At 43.9% G+C, this 19,724-nt stretch overlaps 1 protein-coding gene across 2 annotated transcripts in view; it reads right to left on the bottom strand.

Moving 5' to 3' along the window:
- kcnd2 (potassium voltage-gated channel, Shal-related subfamily, member 2) overlaps window positions 1-19,100 on the bottom strand; it is a 507,327-nt gene extending 488,227 nt beyond the window's left edge. For both annotated transcript variants that reach the window (XM_038780043.1, XM_038780044.1), the window contains exons 1-2: window positions 18,963-19,100; window positions 17,416-18,632 (exon numbers count right to left, since the gene is read on the bottom strand). In XM_038780043.1, the coding sequence (XP_038635971.1) occupies window positions 17,416-18,518 (1,103 nt within the window). In that variant the 5' untranslated portion in view covers window positions 18,519-18,632; window positions 18,963-19,100. The remainder of the gene's footprint in view (window positions 1-17,415; window positions 18,633-18,962) is intronic.
- Between the last annotated feature and the right edge of the window lie 624 nt (window positions 19,101-19,724).

The following is a 19,724-nucleotide window of genomic DNA, read 5'->3' as shown; positions in this document are numbered from 1 at the left end:
TTATGCAGGTACAGCAGTATTGAAGAGGATTATATAAAGCCATCTGGGTTTACTGGTGCTTCATGCATGTCTTTAGGAATAAGGTCCTGAACTGGATTTTTGGGACCTGAGGTGACAAGCACCCATAATATGATGACCCAGGTTTTGTGGAGGGAAGTGGAACAGGCAGTGAGTGCAATCTTCAGCACCCCATCAGAAGTGTCACACTGCAGAAAGAGGTTTGATTACTTCACAAGGTTTGGCTAGGAAGTGTATTTTTCACCTTGCAGGTCCTATTGGAAAGGTAAAGGCACAACTTACATCCTGACGTCTCATGCACTTTGGTGATATTACCTTAGTGAAGGTATATAGATCTATTCAACAATGCACTGTTAAATCCGAAACACCAAGAATTCAGGCTGCCTGCTACATTAGGTTTTGTTAGTTTTAAAGGAAAAGTGTTTGAAGGGAGTCTCGTATGAATATATGAGTGCAAAGAAGTGTCCTTATAGCTAACATTCCCTTAGCTCTGTTCCTCATTGAAAAGGGCAGGGCAACGCATAAACAGCTTCAAAAATCTTCATCCACACACATCAAAGCCTAGCTTTTCCTTAGGAAATCTGTTTAACAACCGTTTCAAGTTTGGGTGCAGAGCAATTTTTTTTGCTTGACCAGGATAGGTGGCAGGAAGGTGCGCTTCCAGATGGAAATGTGCACACACCTCCCAGATGACATATTGAGGATTTAAGAAACCACCAACCACATAGCTTAATGCATATACCCTGAAGTAAAGAAAGAAAAATATGAACATATTTCACAGAATCATAAAAGTGTGACACAAATTTATAAAATGTAAACATGTTTTTTCAGCATAAAAGTCACTACCAATGGCAGAAAACAGTGATTTCTAAAATATGAAAAGAATTTTATGAAAAGAATTCAAAAACGCAAAGAAAAATGCATGTCGCAAATTAAATTAAAAATAAGGTAATGAAGAAAGATACATGAAATTTCAAAAAAGATCCAAACCACACTTAAGAAAGCAACCATATTATCAGAATAAATTAATCGAGAGAAAGTTCATCCTTAAAATCCTAATTATCTGTGATTTGTTTTTTCTTTTTTTTCCAGTATTACGAGAGTAATAAGAAAGCATTGATAAATAAATTAACCTTAATACCGGTATGTTTTTGCTACTATTTTCCAAAGAGCCAATACATAGGAATTAAGACTTAACGGGGGGAAGAAAAGAGTCCTGTTTCGGACGCATTTAGCAGGGTGTTTCTCAGTGCCTGCAGCGCCGAGTTCAACCCACCATCAAACGGGACTCTTTTTTTCCTGGCCCCAGCGAGGAACACGTCATGGAGGCCGCACTTAACTTCATTTCGTATACTGACAAGCTCAGCTCATCTGTGTAGGAAGAGATTGGAGTGCCATTTTCAAATGCCGCCCCGATCGCTCGAGCCCCCCAATCTACATGTTAAGGGGTCATCGAGCCCCCCTCACCCCACTTCATAAGGGCAGGGTACCCCCAGGCCTATCTCTGGCATGGGCAACCTGCCCCCCAGGCACCTTGGCACTGCCAGCCTGGCACCACCAGGGTACCCAGGTGACTTGTCAGGGTGTTAGGCTGGCAGTGCCAAAGTGCCCAGGTGGCAGTGGGAGTGCCTGGGTACCACCCTGCCCAGAGCCCGACCACCCTAAGGCCTCTGATGGCCTGTGAGACCCCCAGGTGCCGTTACGCCTGGTTCACAGTGAGGGCGCCCAGGCGGTGGCGTTTGATGCCAGGCTCACTTAAATATGCAAATCTGGATCCCGCCCAGTGAGGGCAGGATCCAGATCGCAAGATCTCGCGAGGCAACCCGAGCGTCACAAATCACGCGAGAGGCTTCTCAAGAGATTTAACGGCCTTGTTGCATCCCCAGTCGGGCGTGTCAAGACTGTCCGATCTCGCCCTTTGTAAGCAATATAGTTTCACTTCCACAGAAAGTTGTCTGATGTCAATGGCAGCTTTCCTCATCTCTCATCTTGTCATAATTCTGTCCCCCCCACCCATGTCCTACTGTCCCGCAAAAGAGTTACTGTTATCCAGATTATCTACATCTCCAAATTATGTTAAAGAAGTATAAGGCAGAACAATACAACAAGGAGCCTACTGCTGTAAGGAAATTATCCACATTCACTGATCACTCACAAACCTCACATCCCTACCTTCTTAAGCCCCACTCCCTCCATTTCACTTGTTAGTTCTATTACTTACACAGCTGTGACTCTTCACTATGATGGCTATTCATGCTCCTGGTGTAATTACTTTTCTGCCACTTCATTCTAACGTGCCACGTTTTCGTCTAAGTCCTGCTTATATTCACGCCATGCATATTTTGGCTTTTGCCATGTTCCAACAAAACCTTTTTTCCCTTCCATTTGTATGTTGCAACTGCATCCATTCAGAAGATTACATTAACATAATATCATGCACAGATAATTTATTGTGCATACTGCAATGTCTATCAGTGGGAGAGAAAATGAGCAAGATTAATGTACAATGCCTCCACATTTATCTGAGTTCTACAATAATGTTCCTTTTTAATAAATTATTCTGAACAATTAATAAAAAAAACTTCAATTGTACTGAGTAGAATTTTTCATATAGCTATTTCAAATTTTCAGCAAGCCCAAACCTTGAACACTGGTAAAATTAATGTATTTCACTGGTATTAAAGATTTATTGGCTTGCTAAAGTCATGTGAGTATTTGAAATTGACACGGGTCCAACCAAAACCATAATTTTCTGTGTAACAAACTGATATGAAAATGACTGCAAATGCGAAAGTTATCCTCTCCTCCATTGGCTCTAAAAAGTTTAGGCTTTTGCATGAAGTTCACATTTGCCAATTGTAGATATCAAAGAGGTGACTGCATCAGTTTTCTTAAATACTTGCTTTAGTCAGTGATAGTGCTGTATATGTATTCACTTCATCTATATAATTACTGAGCTGCTTACCACTGTGTTGTTTGTGTTTTATTGATCCTGAGTTGACCTGCTTGATGAATGCCTCACCAATTGCCAGAGGTGGGTGGGAAACGAAATCAGACAGTCTTCTGTTTTGTTTCAGTCCATGTAACTGCAGAATTAGTGGACAATCTTACCAGCAAGAAATATAATAAATTAATTTGATTCGATATTCCCAGATTTTTGCCCTTTTAAATTAGCATAAAAACATAACACTAGATGTTTTCTTCAATACACAATGTTCAAAGTCCTCCACAAATAAATCCCTGCAGCTAGAATTATTTAACCCAAACTCCAAGTCAAAGCTAGTGCAAACAACAATAATTGCTTAATGCAAACGATAATCCATTATAAATTCTATTGTTCAAGGGACTGCTGCCTAAACACATTATTAAAGATTTGAATGCAGATCAGGAGAAGGCAACTGATATTCGAAATATAGAAACATGGAAAATAAGAGGAGGCCATTTGGCCCGTCGAGCCTGCTCCACCATTCATTATGATCATGGCTGATCATCCAACTCAATAGCCTAATCCTGCCTCCCCCCCCCCCCCCCCCCCCTTTGCTATATATAACTGCTTATTGAAAACTACAATGTTTTGGCCTCAACTACTTTGTGCGATAACGCATTCCACAGGATCACCATTCTCCAGCTGAAGACATTTCTCTGCATTCTCTGTCCTAAATGGTCTACCCCGTATCCTTAGCCTGTGACCCCTGGTTTTGGACACCGCCACCATCGGGAACATCCTTCTTGCATCTCCCCTGTCTAGTCCCGTTAGAATTTTATAGGTTTTTATGAGATCCCCGCCTCATTCTTCTGAATCCCAGCAAGTACAATCCTAACCGAGTCAATCTCTCCTCATCCGCCAGTCCTGCCATCCCAGGAATCAGTCTGGTAAACTTTCAAGTCAGAAACAATGAAGATCTAATGACTCACTCTGTACACAATACATAAGTGCAGGACACATTATCAGCTTGAAATAAGACAAATGCTTGTAGGCTGCAACCTTCTATCAATATCATGGCGAATGACTAATAAGTAGGAGCAATGTCACAGGAGGGTAAGATAAAAATCTAGATAGGAAAGAAGTTAAAACAGAGGAGGGAGTAAATTGAACATAACATACGCAGGAGAACAGTGGGATCAGAACAGCTATGCAATCCTTCCACTTATTTCAATAAGAATAATAAATTAGCTGGTTGTAAAATGAGTGATAGATTTGATCTCATCTATTTCCTGCCAAGTTACCCTCAGGGTCCTAAAACCAACATAAATTATGGAGATACATGACAAGCTAAATTTTTTAATAAACGACAGCTGACATTATTCTAGTTATAAAAAGCAAATTACTGCAGATGATGAAATCAGAAACAAAAACAGAAAATACTGGACGATCTCAGCGGGTCTGACAGCATCTGTGGAGAGAGAAGGGAGCGAACGTTTCGAGACTGGATGACGAAAGATTCACTTTTGCCAACAAAAGGTTCCCTAGTACCATGATCAAATGTCAACCCAGATTTTGTGCTTGGAACAGGATATAGATAGGCTGCAAAGTTGGGCAGAGAAATGGCAGGTGGAATTTAACTCGGACGAATGTGAGGTGATGCATTTTGGTAGATCCAATTCAGGTGGGAATATAAAATAAATGGTAGAACCATCAGGAGCATAGAGACACAGAGAGATCTGGGAGTGAAGGTCCACAGATCCTTAAAAGTGGCAGCACTGGTGGAAATGGAAGGAAAGAAAGCATATGGCATGCTTGCCTTCATAGGACAGGGTATCGAGTATAAAAGCTCAAAGATTATGTTACGGTTATATAGAACGTTGGTTAGGCATTTGGAATACTGTGTCCAATTCTGCTCACCGCTCTACCAGAAGGAGGTGGAGGCTTTGGAGAGAGTACAGAAAAGGTTTAGTAGAATGTTGCCTGGTATGGAGGGTATTAGCTATGAGGAGAGATTTAATCAACTGGGATTGTTCTCCCTAGAGAGACAGAGGCTGAGGGGCGACATGATAGAAGTTTATAAAATAATTAGGGGTATAGTTGGGGTCAACAGTTGGAGTCTTTTTTCCCAGGGCGGAAATGACAATTACAAGGGGGCACAAGTTCAAGGTGAGGAGGAGGGAAAAGGTTCAGTGGAGATGTGCAGGGAAAGTTTTTTACACAGAGGTTGGTGATGGCCTGGAATGGCGCTGCCACGTGAGGTGGTTGAGGCAGATACGTTAGTGACCTTTAAGACTTATCTGGATAGGCACATGAACAGACAGGGCATAGAAAGATAGAGGCGATTGGTCTAGATAGGACACGTGATTAGCGCAGGCTTGGAGGGCCGGAGGGCCTGTTCCTGTGCTGTATTGTTCTTTGTTCATTAAACTTGCACCTTTTGACACAGGTGCAGGAATGGTTACCCATCACTGATGGCCCTCGAGCTGAGTGGACATTAGCGAACATTTTTACATTTTTACGGCAATCGTTTCGTTAAGACTTTTAATTCCAGATTTTTGACTGAATTCAAATTTCATCATCTGCCATGGCAGGATTTGTACCCAGGCACCCAGAGCATTACCCTGGGTCTCTGGATTACTAGTCCAGTGGCAATACCGCTGTGCCATCACCTCCCCAAACTGACACTTGTAATATTTTTGGTCAGTTAATATGTCACACTCAAAATTATTTCGAATAGTCTTAAAGAGAACAATAGATAAACAGGAAAATGAAGGGGCAACGATGACTGAGTTACATTCTGGCGAACTGTTGTCCTCAATGTGAAGGAAATCCATCATGGGAATTGAATAATCTGTTATTTGTGTCAGATTCAAACACTGAGATTAGTTGGAGAATAGCAAGATACAGAATAAACCTTTATCACCTCTGCGTCAACGACATGAAACCATAGAATCCCTGCAGCCCATTGAGAGTCTAAGTCTGTAAGGACTCTCCGAAAGAGAAACCCACTCAGACCCACTCCCTCGGACAATCCCCACAATCCAATAACCTAACCTACACATCTTTGGACACTGAGGGACAATTTAGCATGGCCAATCCGCCTCACCTCCACTGTGAACTGTGGAAGGAAACCGGAGCACCCACGCAGACACAGGAAGAACGTGCAATCCGCAACTCACCCAAGGTCGGAATCGAACCAGAGTCCCTGGCTCTGTGAGGCAGCAACGCTAACCATTGTGCCACCGTGCCGTTACCCATAACTTACTATGGGAACACATTTTGATTCTTTCCTTAGACAAGGTTGTCAGCGTTTGAAAACTCTTTGGAATTCTGTGTCATGGCCTCGACCTACTAAGACCTGGGTTGAGACTGTCCAAACTCATTTCGTGTTGGAACATTTGGTGTCAAATGGTGTAGGAAATTTTCAATCCAACAACTGGATTGAATGGAACACAAGGTGAAAGAATGGTATGCTGATTTATTGTACCACTCAGAACCACTAGACTAACATTTTCAGTGAAACATGGATGTGGGAAATAATGTCAACATTAACTTAAACATTACCAATTATTCTATTGTCAGGACAACGTATGTGCACAAATTCAAGCGAAGTGTGGGAATCACCCAGTTTCATTTTGAATAATTACCGACAGAGAACCAATGTCCCAGTATCCTAGCTTATAAAAATTGGAAAGGTCTGATCTTGCTGAATTTGACAGCTGAGTCTCAAATATTCACCTCACAGAAGTTCAGATTCTGTAATTTGGAGTGGTGTTTTAAAGTTAGTCTATTTTTGTCTCAATTTTTCAGAAGAAAACGAAGCACTGACACAAACAGAAAATGCATATAAACATATAAATCTGTCACATCTCCATGCACATGCTAACTTGCTGTCATATTATTTATGACTTTATAAAGATACCAGTTATTTTCTATTATCTCTTCAATGAATAAGTAGAGTGAGGTATGTTGCAGAAATACAATTCATTAATAGGATGGACTACAAAATCGTCACAGTGTCTAGCCTCAAAAGCTTGCACAGCATCTATTAGATTTCGCCTCAGCAGTGAAGAGTAATTGGATTCCTTCCCACTGACGTGTTGCAACCTGACAATTTGGGTAGGTTTTTCGACAGAAATTGCAAATACCCTTGAAGATAATCACTGATGGCTTTCACCTTACAAAAGTGAAATCCCACTTTTTGTTTTTATTTTGAAAATAACACCAAATTCTTGCAATTTTTTGTCGATGATTTACCCAACTTGAGCATCATTTCAGCGTTGTGGATAAAATTAACTACCTAAATTACCTAGACTGTCACTTATTGCACCGCACAGAATCACTACACTAATATTTTCAAGTGAAACAGCAGGAATGTGGCAGACTCCACCACATTCATTCGCTGGAGATTACCATTTATTCTATTGTTAGTCCTACTATTATAGAACGGATAGATGCGAGCAATACATTTTACTTCCGAACAAACCATTTCAATATTAGGTGCACTGCACCAGTATAGTAAAAGTTGCTGCTATTATGAAACCATAAAATCTATTATTTTCTTTGATTCACAGCTGCAAAAGGGTTCTGGTGACTTTGAATGGATACACTTGCATGTGCAAAGCCAGACGCAGGATAGCATCTGAAACAGAAATGAGGTACAGTGTATTTAATTACCACAAGCCACCAAAAGTAGTGATGATTTATGCCTCTATTTTCAATAAGAAACTTGGGAACAATCAAAATGCTAGGTGGTACAACATTCTAATAATAAACATGAGTTAATACTCGTGCTCTTCAACTATGCGTCATTAATAATGGCATAGCTGTACTATAATTCAGGTTATTTTTAACCTATAGTGAAACACGAAAGCGGCATATTTTAAGCATTCTACCTTGTCTATTTTAAACAGCAGTTAATAATTTAGCATCTGACCTGTGTGTCTACCATGATGAATTTAAGGATGGTGATCAGTTCAATAAGCCTCTCTATTACTGAATTTTCTGCCTGCAGAGCCTATGGATTCTGTCATGTACAGAATGAGCTAAGAGACTAAATGATATCTTTTCCTCCGCACACTATTTCTGGAGACAAGTAGATGCAAATTTAAAGCAGGGAAAATCATTTACTACTCATACCTTCTTTTTGTAATGAACAGAGAAAAATATACTCTCAAAATTGTCTCAGCCAAAGCCAATGTTTAGAATTGTCGTGTTTTGTCTTCTCTCAAAGTAAAGCGTTAAAACTTGAAATGCCCATCATTCTGTAGTTAATTAGGCAAGCGGTACGTCCAGCTAATACCATTATTTTGGTAATAGACTAAATGAATCTTCTGACAAATTCACAATACTGTACTTGCAGATAACAAAACAAAATTCTTGATGCCATTAACTTTAGCCAACATTATGTGTACAAGTACAGAAATCTCCCAAACGGTTTCGTAAATCTGGCATGCACTAATGAGCAAACTATTCTGGAAAGTTGCAATTTGCCGTAATCTAGAACCGGACCAGAGAGCATGAAAATCAGTCAAGTTTCCCGATCTTGATCACTAATTTGTGATGCTGCTGGAAAGTAGTCATCCAGTTACAGCAGGAGCTGGTTCAGTCACAAGGGCCCCCCTGGGAAATCAACATCCAACTTGCAGTACAACATGAAAAATGGTCACATAGGTGAAATACTAGAGCACTGTCAATCATATTCTCCAACGTGAGCATGGGCCTTGGGGTACATATGAAATAGGAACAGGAATAGCCTATTCAGTCCCTTAAGGTTGCTCCTCCATTCGGCAAGGTCATGACTAATCTTCAACCTTAGTTAAACCTTCCCACCCTAATCCTATATCCCTTGCTTCCCTTAATATCCAAGAATCTGTCGATCTCTCATTTGCATGTACTCAAACATCTGAGGTCCACTGCTTCCTGCACTAGAGAATTCCAAAGTTTCACAATCTTTGAGTGAAGTAATTTCTTATCTCAGTCCTAAATGGCAAACCCTTTTTTCTGATGAACCCTTACAAAATGCTGGTTCAGCCAGAGGTTGTAGAAATGATTGATGAGAATAGTGCCTTAGATGAGGGGCTTGAGATACATGGATAGATTGAGAAACTGGGGGTGTTCTCTTTAAAGAAAAGATAGCTCCAACTCCATCTACAAGTTTGCTGACGATACAACCGCAGTGGGTCGGATCTCGAACAACGACGAGTCAGAACATAGGAGGGAGTTAGAGAACCTAGTGGAGTGGTGTAATGACAACAATCTCTCCCTCAACACCAGTAAAACTAAAGAGCTGGTCATTGACTTCAGGAAGCAAAGTATTGTACACACCCCTGCCTACATAAATGGGGTCGAGGTGGAGATGGTTAACATCTTCAAATTCCTAAGTACGCACATTATCAAAAATCTGTCCTGGTCCACCCACTTCAACGCTATGACCAGGAAGGCACAACAGCGCCAGTACCTCCTCAGGGAACTAAGGAAATTCGGCATGTCCACATTGACTTTTACCAACTTTTACAGATGCACCATAGGAAGCATCCTATCTGGCTGAATCACAGCCTGGTGTGGCAACTGCTCGTCCCAAGACCACAAGAAACAGAAGAGAGTTGTGAACACAGCCCAGTCCATCACACAAACCCACCTCCCATCCATTGATTCTATCTACACCTCCCGCTGTCTTGGGAAAGTGGACAGCATAATCAAAGACCCCTCCCACCCGGCTTATTCACTCTTCCAACTTCTTCCATTGGGCGGCAGATACAAAAGTCTGAGAATACGCACAACCAGATTCAAAAACAGCTTCTTCCCTGCTGTTACCAGACTCCTAAACGACCCTCGCATGGACTGATCTGATTAATACTATGCTCCTGAATGCTTCAATTTACATTGTGTACCTTGTGTTGCCCTATTACTTACTTTCTTTTCATGGACTAAATGATCTGTTTGAGCTGCACACAGAAAAATACTTTTCGCTGTACCTCGGTACACGTGACAATAAACAAATCCAAATCCAGAAGGCTGAGAGAAAATCTGATACAACTATTTCAAAATCGTGAGCAGTCTAGACAGAGTAGATAGAGAGGAACTGTTCTCATAGGCTGAGAAATAGAGGATATCAACTTAAGATAATTGCCAAACAAACCAATGGGAACATGAGAAAAATATTTTTTTATCGCAAGAGGTCATTCAGATGAGCTTAGCCAACTTTTGAGGGTTGATTTTACACCGTCTTATTTCTCTGCCTTTTGCCAAAAATCATTTCATTTTACCATTTTCTTTCCATTACCATTTTATTTCTGTTACTCCCAGTGTCACAAAAATGAACTAAACCATAGCCTCTAAGCTCCTCTTTAGCCACACTGCTTGCTGAAACTGGATTTTTATGTCGTGAGTGGTTCTGATCTGGAAGGTTCTGACAACCTCAATGTGGTGGAGAAGGATTCAATTGCATCCTTCGAAACAGAATTGGATAATTATCTGGGACTCTCTATGTTGTGATAAAGACAGTCAGCATTGATATGGTAAACAAAGTGACCTCCTTATGTTCTATGACTATTCCACGATTCTATAATTATAATTTCCCCATTTCCATGCCATGCCTCCAAAGAATCCACATTTGCTCTAATCTCTTCCTTGTGACGTTGCAAGGGATTGGGCAACGATGTAGGTGGGATTTAGAGACACAACGTAAGTAACCAGAAGACCAAGTCAATCCAATGAACAACTTACTCATTAACACACGTGCAGCCACGTATCCAAGTTAATGGTGGTATGAATGGAAAAAGAGCTCAAGGTATCGAGGCAGGTTCTCATACAGTCCGTAGTCAGGTTCTAAAGCGGATTCCTTGGTCGTAATCCGCAAAGCACACAGCAAGTAATTCACACAGGAATCCAACATCCTCCTCGCTTCCACCCGAAGGCTTCCGTCCTTCACTATTGCTCAACTTATATAGTCTATCCACGGATACACAGCTGAACCTCATCTCCAAGATTGATGTGGACTCAATTCCGGTTGAAAGTCAACAGTTTCTTCTGGAATTATTGGCAGCCATTTTATGTAAGAGCTAGTTGTGCTCAGCAGCCATGTTGAGTGAGAGACGGACGTAATCTAAAAAATGAAAAAGGGAGTATCGAAAATCCGCCCCTCCAGTACCGGCCCCTTGTGACATCATACCTATAGAAATGTTCACAATCTGTTTTTAAGTCTCTGGTTATATTCATTCTCATATCCTCTTTTCTCTTCATCAGTTTCTTCATCATCCCTTGCTAAATTTTCAAATCTTCCCAATCCTTTTGGCACCTCCTTTCTTGATAACTTTATAAGTCCCTCCCAAATACAATCATTAGTAAAGTAAATTAATAAAATCCAATACAACAGAATACATATACATTATATATTTTATATTAAATGATAATGCAACCTTCTCTGACCGTTGAATGCATAAGAATTTTATTTTAAATCCACATCAATTATAGATAACTATTCAAACATTCACCTTTTCATCAGTTTCCAACAATATACCTTCACAGTCATTTCTGCTGTGGAGCTTATCTTCAAGAATTATTATATTCTACCCCACTCTTATCCAGCCAATATTCTGTAGGATGTATCCAGAGATTACAGCTAGTTTTGGAGTTGACGGGGAGGTTTGTTTCCGCGGGGGAAGGCCTTTAGTTATATGCAGCTGCGGGATTTTGTGACAAAGGTTTTCCTGACTTTTTCGTGGCACCACCCTCCTCGTTGTTGGAGGGGATGCTGTCGGTGATGGGGCTGGAGGGAGGGGGGGGATCATCTGCGATCCATAGGAGGATTTTGGGCGAGGATAGGGCGGCATGGGAGGAGGAGCTAGGGATGGTGCTGGAGGAGGGCTTGCGGTGGAAGGTCCTTCGGAGGGTGAATGCTTCAACCTCGTATGCAAGGCTGGGGTTGATATCGCTAAAAGTGGTACCCGGAGCGCACCTGGTGAAGCTGAGAATGAATTGGTTGTCTGAGGAGGTGGAGGACATTTGTGAACGGTGTGGGAGGGGTCCAGCCAATAATGTACATATGTTCTGGTCCTTCCCTAAGTTGGAGACTGTTTTGGAGATTGTTTTTCAGCATGTCCGCGATCCTGCATGTGGATTTGGAGCCCAATTCCCTGTTGGGCCATATTTGGGGTCTAGGTCTTGCAGGAGCTGCAGATGGGAGCGGGGGCAGATGTTTTAGCCTTCGCCTTGCTGATTGCTCGCAGGCGGGTTTTGTTCAAGTGGAGGTCAGTTTCTCCGCCCTTTGCCTCAGTATGGCTGGGCACATGATGGAGTTCCTGTACTAAGCTCATTTTGAGGGGAGAGGGTGAGGGGTTCCACAAGAGATGGGGTCTGTTTATATTACACTTTAAAGAGCTGGTTACCATCAGCTGCTGATAGGACGAGAGGGGAGCATAGGGGGGATCGTGGGGGTTGGGGTGGGGGCGAATGGAATGGTGTTTGCTCTGTTATCAGGGTGTAGAAGGATGTGGGGGGGGCATTTGGTTTTTTTGTCGTTTTACTTTGTTGTGTTGAAATGTTAAAAATCGAATAAAAATATATTCTTAAAACAAGCCAGTTTTTTTAGGTTTCTCATAGCATACCAGCATTCCTCTCAAGACCTGATCTAAACTGCACAATGTTTCGTAAAATGCTTACTCGTGTTTTGAAATGTTATACATACACATGTATTTTGTTTACAAAACAGAACTAAAAGTTTATAATTATTGTTGGAAAACAGGTGTAATGCCCTGAACAACATGGAAGTCCAATTTATCTGCACCATGATTGTCGTCTGTCCTAATTATCACAAGATTCTTTGCAGCAAAGTTTTGTGTAAGACATCACCTCAGTGCAAAACCTGTTAACACCCGTCTCCTCCTGAGGAAGATGAAATGCAACATTATTAACATTGTGGGAGCATCAAATAAAGTAGCCAAGAGATTGAAATGGTATGGTCATCTGTTGTGGAGAAAGAGGGAAAGTTTGGTGATAATAGAAATGGAACTGCCAGGAAGGAGTAGAGGAAGGCCTACAACTAGATGAAAAGATGCCGTGATAAGAGACTTAAAAGCAACGGGATTGGAAGAGAGAGGAGATGGAGAACGGTGATCAACTAACACTATGGAAACACCTGATAAAATGGATGAAATTGAAGGAAGAAGATTGTTTTCATTCCAATGTCTTTACTTTTGCTGGGCATAAAGGACCTAAGTTTGATTCTCATTATCCACTCGAGAAGATGCATGCTTTGTTCAATTATATCGGAGAGAAATACCATTTTATGGTTCAACAGACACAGCATGTCATCATATCGCATTTGATCTCCAAGCTATCTTATGTTTTACAGAGCACCTATTCACATTTGTTGAGTTGAAAGTATAGAATGCAGTTGGTCTAGAGAAAATCTGGTTGCAACTTTGCATACCAAGATTTGACACCTTTCCTTCCCTTGGTGGCAACACAGTGATGTCAGTCTACATAAATCAGCACTCATTTAACTGGTCTCCAAAAAATTACTTACAGAGCTACAGTCATTGCCACAATGCATTGCAAAACTATGGGCACAGATCAACTATGTACTGAACTTTGATGGCTGGGGAAAGGGGACAAGATCCAAACTTTCCAAAATTCTGTCACGCAATCAGATGTAATTATCAAAAACTTTCAATTAGCCTGTGAGCAGCTCCCTTTATTTTGGGTCCATACTGATGTATGAAACTTGGGAGGAACTCTTCACTGCTAACACATTATTGGATTGGTATTCGTGATTAATTTCACACCTTCTCCACATCATCGACACACAATGTCAGAACACCGAAGAGTTCAGGGCTAAGGCTGGTATTATTCAATGAGGGACTTGGCTCCAAACAAAAGCAATCCAAAGAGGACAAGCCAAAGGTTTGGACCCACAACAATCCCTACCCGTGGCAGCCAGAGTCCAGAGGAGCTGCAACCAAGATCCACGCTCCAAGTACCTCATGTTGTACAGAACACATCCTCATTTTTTGGGTTGGAAACATACAAATGCAGTTGATCTAGTAAAAAATCTGGCTGTAACTTTCTATATCAACATTTCAAAAGTGCTGGTGTTTCTTTCACACCTTTCCTTCCCAGTAGAATTTGAAGCGTGGGGGCAACAGTGATGTCAGTCCAAATAAATCAACGCTCATTTAACTGGTCTCGAAAAAGTTACTTCACAACTATAGTCATTGCCACAATGCATTGCAAAACTATGGGCATAAATCAATTATGTACTGAAATCACGTGTGTTGATGGATGGGGAAGGAGGACAAGATCCAAACTTTCCAAAATTATGTCAAGCAATCAGATGTAATTATCAAAAACTTTCAATTAGCCTGTGACCAGCTCCCTTTATTTTGGGTCCATACTGATGTGTGAAACTTGGGAGGAACTTTTCACTGCTAACACATTATTGGATTGGTATTCCTGATTAATTTCACACCTTCTCCACATCATCCACACACAATGTCAGAACACCAAAGAGTTCAGACCGGGGCTGGTCTTAATCAATGAGGGACCTGGCTCCAATCAAAAAGCAATTCAAAGAGGGCAAGCCAAAGCTTTGGACCCACAACAATATCTACCTGTGACAGCCACTAAGACAACAGGAGCTGAAACCTACAACCAAGTTCCAAGGTACCTTGTGATCCACATTATTTGGGTTGGAAACATACAAACGCAGTTTATCTAGAAATAAATATGGCTGTAACTTTGTATATCAACATTTCAAAAGTATTGGTGCTTCTTTCACACCTTTTCTTCCCAGTAGAATGTAAAGCTTGGTGGCCACAGTGATGTCAGTCCAAATAAATCAATGTTCATTTAACTGGTCTTCGAAACTTGTGAAAATTATGTCAAGCAATCTTAGGTGAAATTATCAAATTTCCATTAGCCTGTGGCCAGCTCCCTTTACTTTGTGCCCATACTGATGTGTGAAACTTGATGGGACTCTTTACTGCTAACACATGACCGAAATACAATTCGTGATTAATTTCACACCTTCTCCACATCATCCACACACAATGTCAGAACACCAAAGAGTTCAGACCAGGGCTGGTCTTATTCAACGAGGGACCTGAAGCCAATAAAAAAGCAATTCAAAGAAGGCAAGTCAAAGCTTTGGACCCACAACAATCCCTACCTGTGGCAGCCCACAGGGTCCAGAGGAGTTGGGACCAAGGTAATGCTCCAAGCTACCTCATGTTTTACAGAGCACCTATCCACATTTGTTGAGTTAGAAATATACAATGCAGTTTATCTAGAAAAAACGTAACTTTGCGTACCAACATTTCAAAAGTGCTGGTGCTTCTTTCCAACCTTTCCTTCCCAGTAGAATGTGAAGTGTGGTGGCAACAGAGTGATGCCAGTTACTTTTGGAGCTAGAGTCATTGCCACAATGCATTGCAAAACTATGGGCATAGATCAATTATGTACTGATATGTACTGAAACCACACATACTGATGGCTGGGGAAAGAGCATAAGATTCAAACGTTTCCAGAATTACGTCAAACAATCAGTAATAATAATAATAATCATACTCGCTTATTGTCACAGGTAGGCCTCAGTGAGGTTACTGTGAAAAGCCCCTAGTCGCCACATTCCGGCGCCTATTTGAGGAGGCTGGTACGGGAAATGAACCCGCGCTGCTGCCTTGTTCTGCAATACAAGCCAGCTGTTTAGCCCACTGTGCTAAACCAGCCCCATACTGCGCTAAACCAGTCCCGTTCACCAATCAGGGGTGAAATTATCAAAAACTTTCAATTAGCCTGTGGCCAGCTCCCTTTTCTTTGTGCCCACATTGATGTGTGAACTTGGAGGGACACTTCACTGTGAACACATTATCGGATTGGTATTCGTGATTAATTTCGCACCTTCTCCACATCATCGACACACGCAGACAGAACACCAATAAGTTCAGAGCAGGGCTGGTCTTGATCAATGAGGGACCTGGCTCCAATCAAAAAGCAAATTAAAGATGGCAAGCCAAAGCTTCCAGTTGAACCCACAACAAGCCCTACCTGTGGCAGCCCACTGGGTCCAGAGGAGCTGCGACCAAGGAGCATGCTCCAAGATACCTAATGTCTAACAGAGCATCTATCCACGTGTGTTGGGTTGTAAACATACAGTGCTGTTTATATGGAAAAATTGTAACTGTGTACCAACATTTCAAAAGTGCTGGTGCTTTTTTCACACCTTTTCTTCCCTGCAGAATTTGAAGCTCGCTGGCCACACAGGGGGATGTTGGTACAAATAAGTGACTCTAAATAACCAGGAGGAGTACAGTAATACGTTTTACAACACCAGGTAAAGTCCAACACGTTTGTTTCCAGTCACTAGCTTTTGAAGCACAGCTCCTTCATCACACACTGATAAAGGAGCTACGCTCCGAAAGCTAGTGACTGGAAACAAACGTGTTGGACTTTACCTGGTGTTGTAAGACATCTTACTGTGTCCACCCCAGTCCAACGCTGGTACCTCCATATCATAACATTTCAAAAGTGCTGGCGCTACTTTCACACCTTCCCTTCCCGCAGAATTTGAAGCTCGGTGGCCACACAGGTGGCATGTTGGTGAAAATAAGTGACTCTAAATAACCAGGAGGAATATAGTAAGAAGCCTTACAACACCAGGTTAAAGTCCAACAGGATTGTTTCGCATCACTAGCTTTTGAAGCGCAGCTCCTTCACCGCTCACCTGAAGGAGCTCCACTCCGAAAGCTAGTGATTCCAAACAAACATGTTGGACTTTAACCAGTTGTTGTGAGACTTCTTACTGTGACCACCCCAGTCCAACGCTGGTACCTCCATATCATTACATTTCAAAAGTGCTGCCGCTACTTTCACACCTTCCCTTCCCACAGAATTTGAAGCTCATTGGCCACACAGGAGGGTGTTGGTGCAAATAAGTGACTCTAAATAACCAGGAGGAGTATAGTAAGAAGCCTTACAACACCAGGTTAAAGTCCAACAGGACTGTTTCGCTTCACTAGCGTTTAGAGCACAGCTCCATGATCACTCACCTGATGAAGGAGCTGTGTTCCGAAAGCTAGTGATTCGAAACAAACCTGTTGGGACTTTCCCCTGGTGTTGTGATACTTCTTACTGTGTACACCCCAGTCCAACGCTGGTACCTCCACATCATAACATTTCAAAAGTGCTGGCGCTACTTTCACACCTTCCCTTCCCACAGAATTTGAAGCTCGGTGACCTCTCAGGGGGGGATGTCGGTGCAAAAGAGTGACTCTAAATAACCAGTAAGAAATCTTACAAAGTCTTACCCAACAACCGTGGACAGGTGCTGCGTGGAACATGAGGTGGCTTGCAAGCATGCTCCTTGGTGGCAGCTCATGTGGACCTTGTTGGGTTGTCACAGGTAGGGTTGGTAAATAACCAAGAGGAGGAGGAGGAGGAGGAGGCAGGCGAGGCCCCAACCCAGCACTTACCCCAGCGTGGTCATGGTGACGATGGTGTACCAGAAGGCGGCCGGGATGCTGGTGAACTTGGTGGCGGTCGAGCCCTTCTCGGCGTAGAACATGACGGTGGCGAAGATGATGATGGCCATGGTGAGGGAGAAGAGCAGGAAGCCCAGCTCGGAGGCGCAGCTCTTGAGGGTGTAGCCCAGGATGCGCAGGCCCTGCGAGTGGCGCGAGAACTTGAAGATGCGGAAGACGCGGAAGACGCGCAGCGTGACGAAGGCGCCGCTCACGTCCTCGTTGTCGGCCATCACCAGGCCGATGTAGTAGGGCAGGATGGCCACCACGTCGATGACGCTCATGACGCTGCGCACGAAGCGCGCGCGGCTGGGCGCGGCGGCCAGGCGCAGCAGGTACTCCACCGTGAAGATCAGCACGCACGCCGTGTCCAGGCAGAAGAAGGCCAGGGCGTAGCGCTCGCCGCACGGCAGCGTGCGCGCCCCCGCGCCGCACGGCACCGTCTCCACCACGTTGGCCATGACCGAGACGGCGATGAAGAAGCCGGTGACGTAGTAGAAGACCAGCGCCGGCGTGCTGGTGTGCGGGTTCTCGAAGGCGCGCCACACCCGCTGGCGGGCCGTCAAGCAGGGCAGGCGGCTCTCGGCGCCCAGCTGGTCCTCGGCGTCGTCCAGCAGCCGCTCGGTGTTCTCGCGCCGGCGGTCGCGGTACTCCTCGTAGCAGCAGTCGCCCATGATCTCGGGCGCCACGCCGAAGAAGGCCAGCTCCTCCTCGTAGGCCGCGATGCACTCGTGGCGCGGGTAGTGCAGCCGGCCGGTGCGGTAGAAGTTGAGGATGCTGCGGAAGATGTCGGGGTCGCGGTCGAAGAAGTACTCGCCGATCTCCTCGCTGTAGAAGAAGTCGCGCTCCGAGCTGCCCAGCAGCGTGTCCGGGTACCTCTCCAGGGTGCTGCGCCACGTCTGGAAGCGGCGGCCGCTCACGTTCAGCACCACCAGGCCGTCGCCCGGCCGCCGGCGCTCCCTGGGGGCGGCGGGCATGGGGTGGCTGGCCACCGGCATCCAGCCGATGGCGGCGGCCCGCGCGAAGGGCAGCCAGGCGGCCACACCCGCTGCCATGGCTGTCCGGCTGCTCGGACACACAGAGAGAGAGAGAGAGGGGGACACACACACACCCCCACCCCCACGGGTCAGCCTTCCCCGGGACCCTCACAACCAGGCTGGCTGCTGCATCTGCAAAGACAGAAAGAGAAGAAGAACCCAGTGTCATTTGCCAGTCTGGTCAAATAAAACACACGAGAAACACACACACAACAAATCCCGGCGCCAAACCCTCACCCAGGCTCCACAATGTTTATTTATTTTTTGCACAAACCACCCCCCCCCCCCCCCCCCCCCCCACACACATTTAATTTTGCTTTGTGTATATCCACACACACACATGCATTTTAACCAGCTTATTATTGCAGCGGGCGCACCTGCAGACTTCAACTCCAGAAGCAAAGACACATTTATTTCACCAGGTGTTGTCAAAAGAACATTTTAACTATGTGCTTGCCTTACCTCTCCGGAAAGTCGGCCACTTGTCGGAGGCATGAAGGTCTCGGTCCTGCGATCTGTTCCCACCCCACTCCTCTCTTTACTTATATATATGTTAACGGGTGTGCATTGTATGTGTGTAGTCAAGGCGAAGAACCCGGACCGGAGCAATAGCAGGAGAATCCCTCAAATAAAAAGCTTTCACAGTCCCCCAGCAACAAGTTCAGGAAACGTAATCACGCCCGACGGTTTCGGTAGGCGATAGCAGAGCTCGACATGTTCCACTTCTCCACTCTGTTGGCAGCCCAGTGCCTCTAGAAGAAGGCGAGATGGCTTGCATGCACATTGATGTGCGGAATACCAGGAGCCATTCGCAAGACTGAGGACGCAGTAGAACTTCCCTGCTCTGAGATCGTGTGGGTGGTTCATAACCATCAGCTATTGTTGCATTCAAGGAGACCTCGATGTAAAATCAGGACCTGAGAGTCTTCCCGCCCCCCACACTCAATTTTGCAGGAAGGGTTGTGATGGATGTGTCACTGGAGCCAGAAGTTGAGTAAAATAAAATCGGTTGCTGCAACGAGGGATGAGCGGAAAAAAAAAATGTAACATATAGAAATCCACCAGTGTTCATTCTGATGCCCGGCGTTTATAGTATATGCGATGCGCTCCTTTGCCGGCCAGTCGTATTCTGTACCGTTTCCAAACACATTATGCAGGGACAACTCAGGACTGAGGGAGATCGTTTCAGCCACTCCAAGACGTGTTTCGGCTTTCTCAATTCAT

This window comes from Scyliorhinus canicula, chromosome 20 (genome assembly GCF_902713615.1).
Source record: "Scyliorhinus canicula chromosome 20, sScyCan1.1, whole genome shotgun sequence".
NCBI classification, from domain to species: domain Eukaryota; kingdom Metazoa; phylum Chordata; class Chondrichthyes; order Carcharhiniformes; family Scyliorhinidae; genus Scyliorhinus; species Scyliorhinus canicula.
Note: the sequence above shows the minus strand (reverse complement) of the source record. Positions and strands in the feature narration are given on the sequence as shown.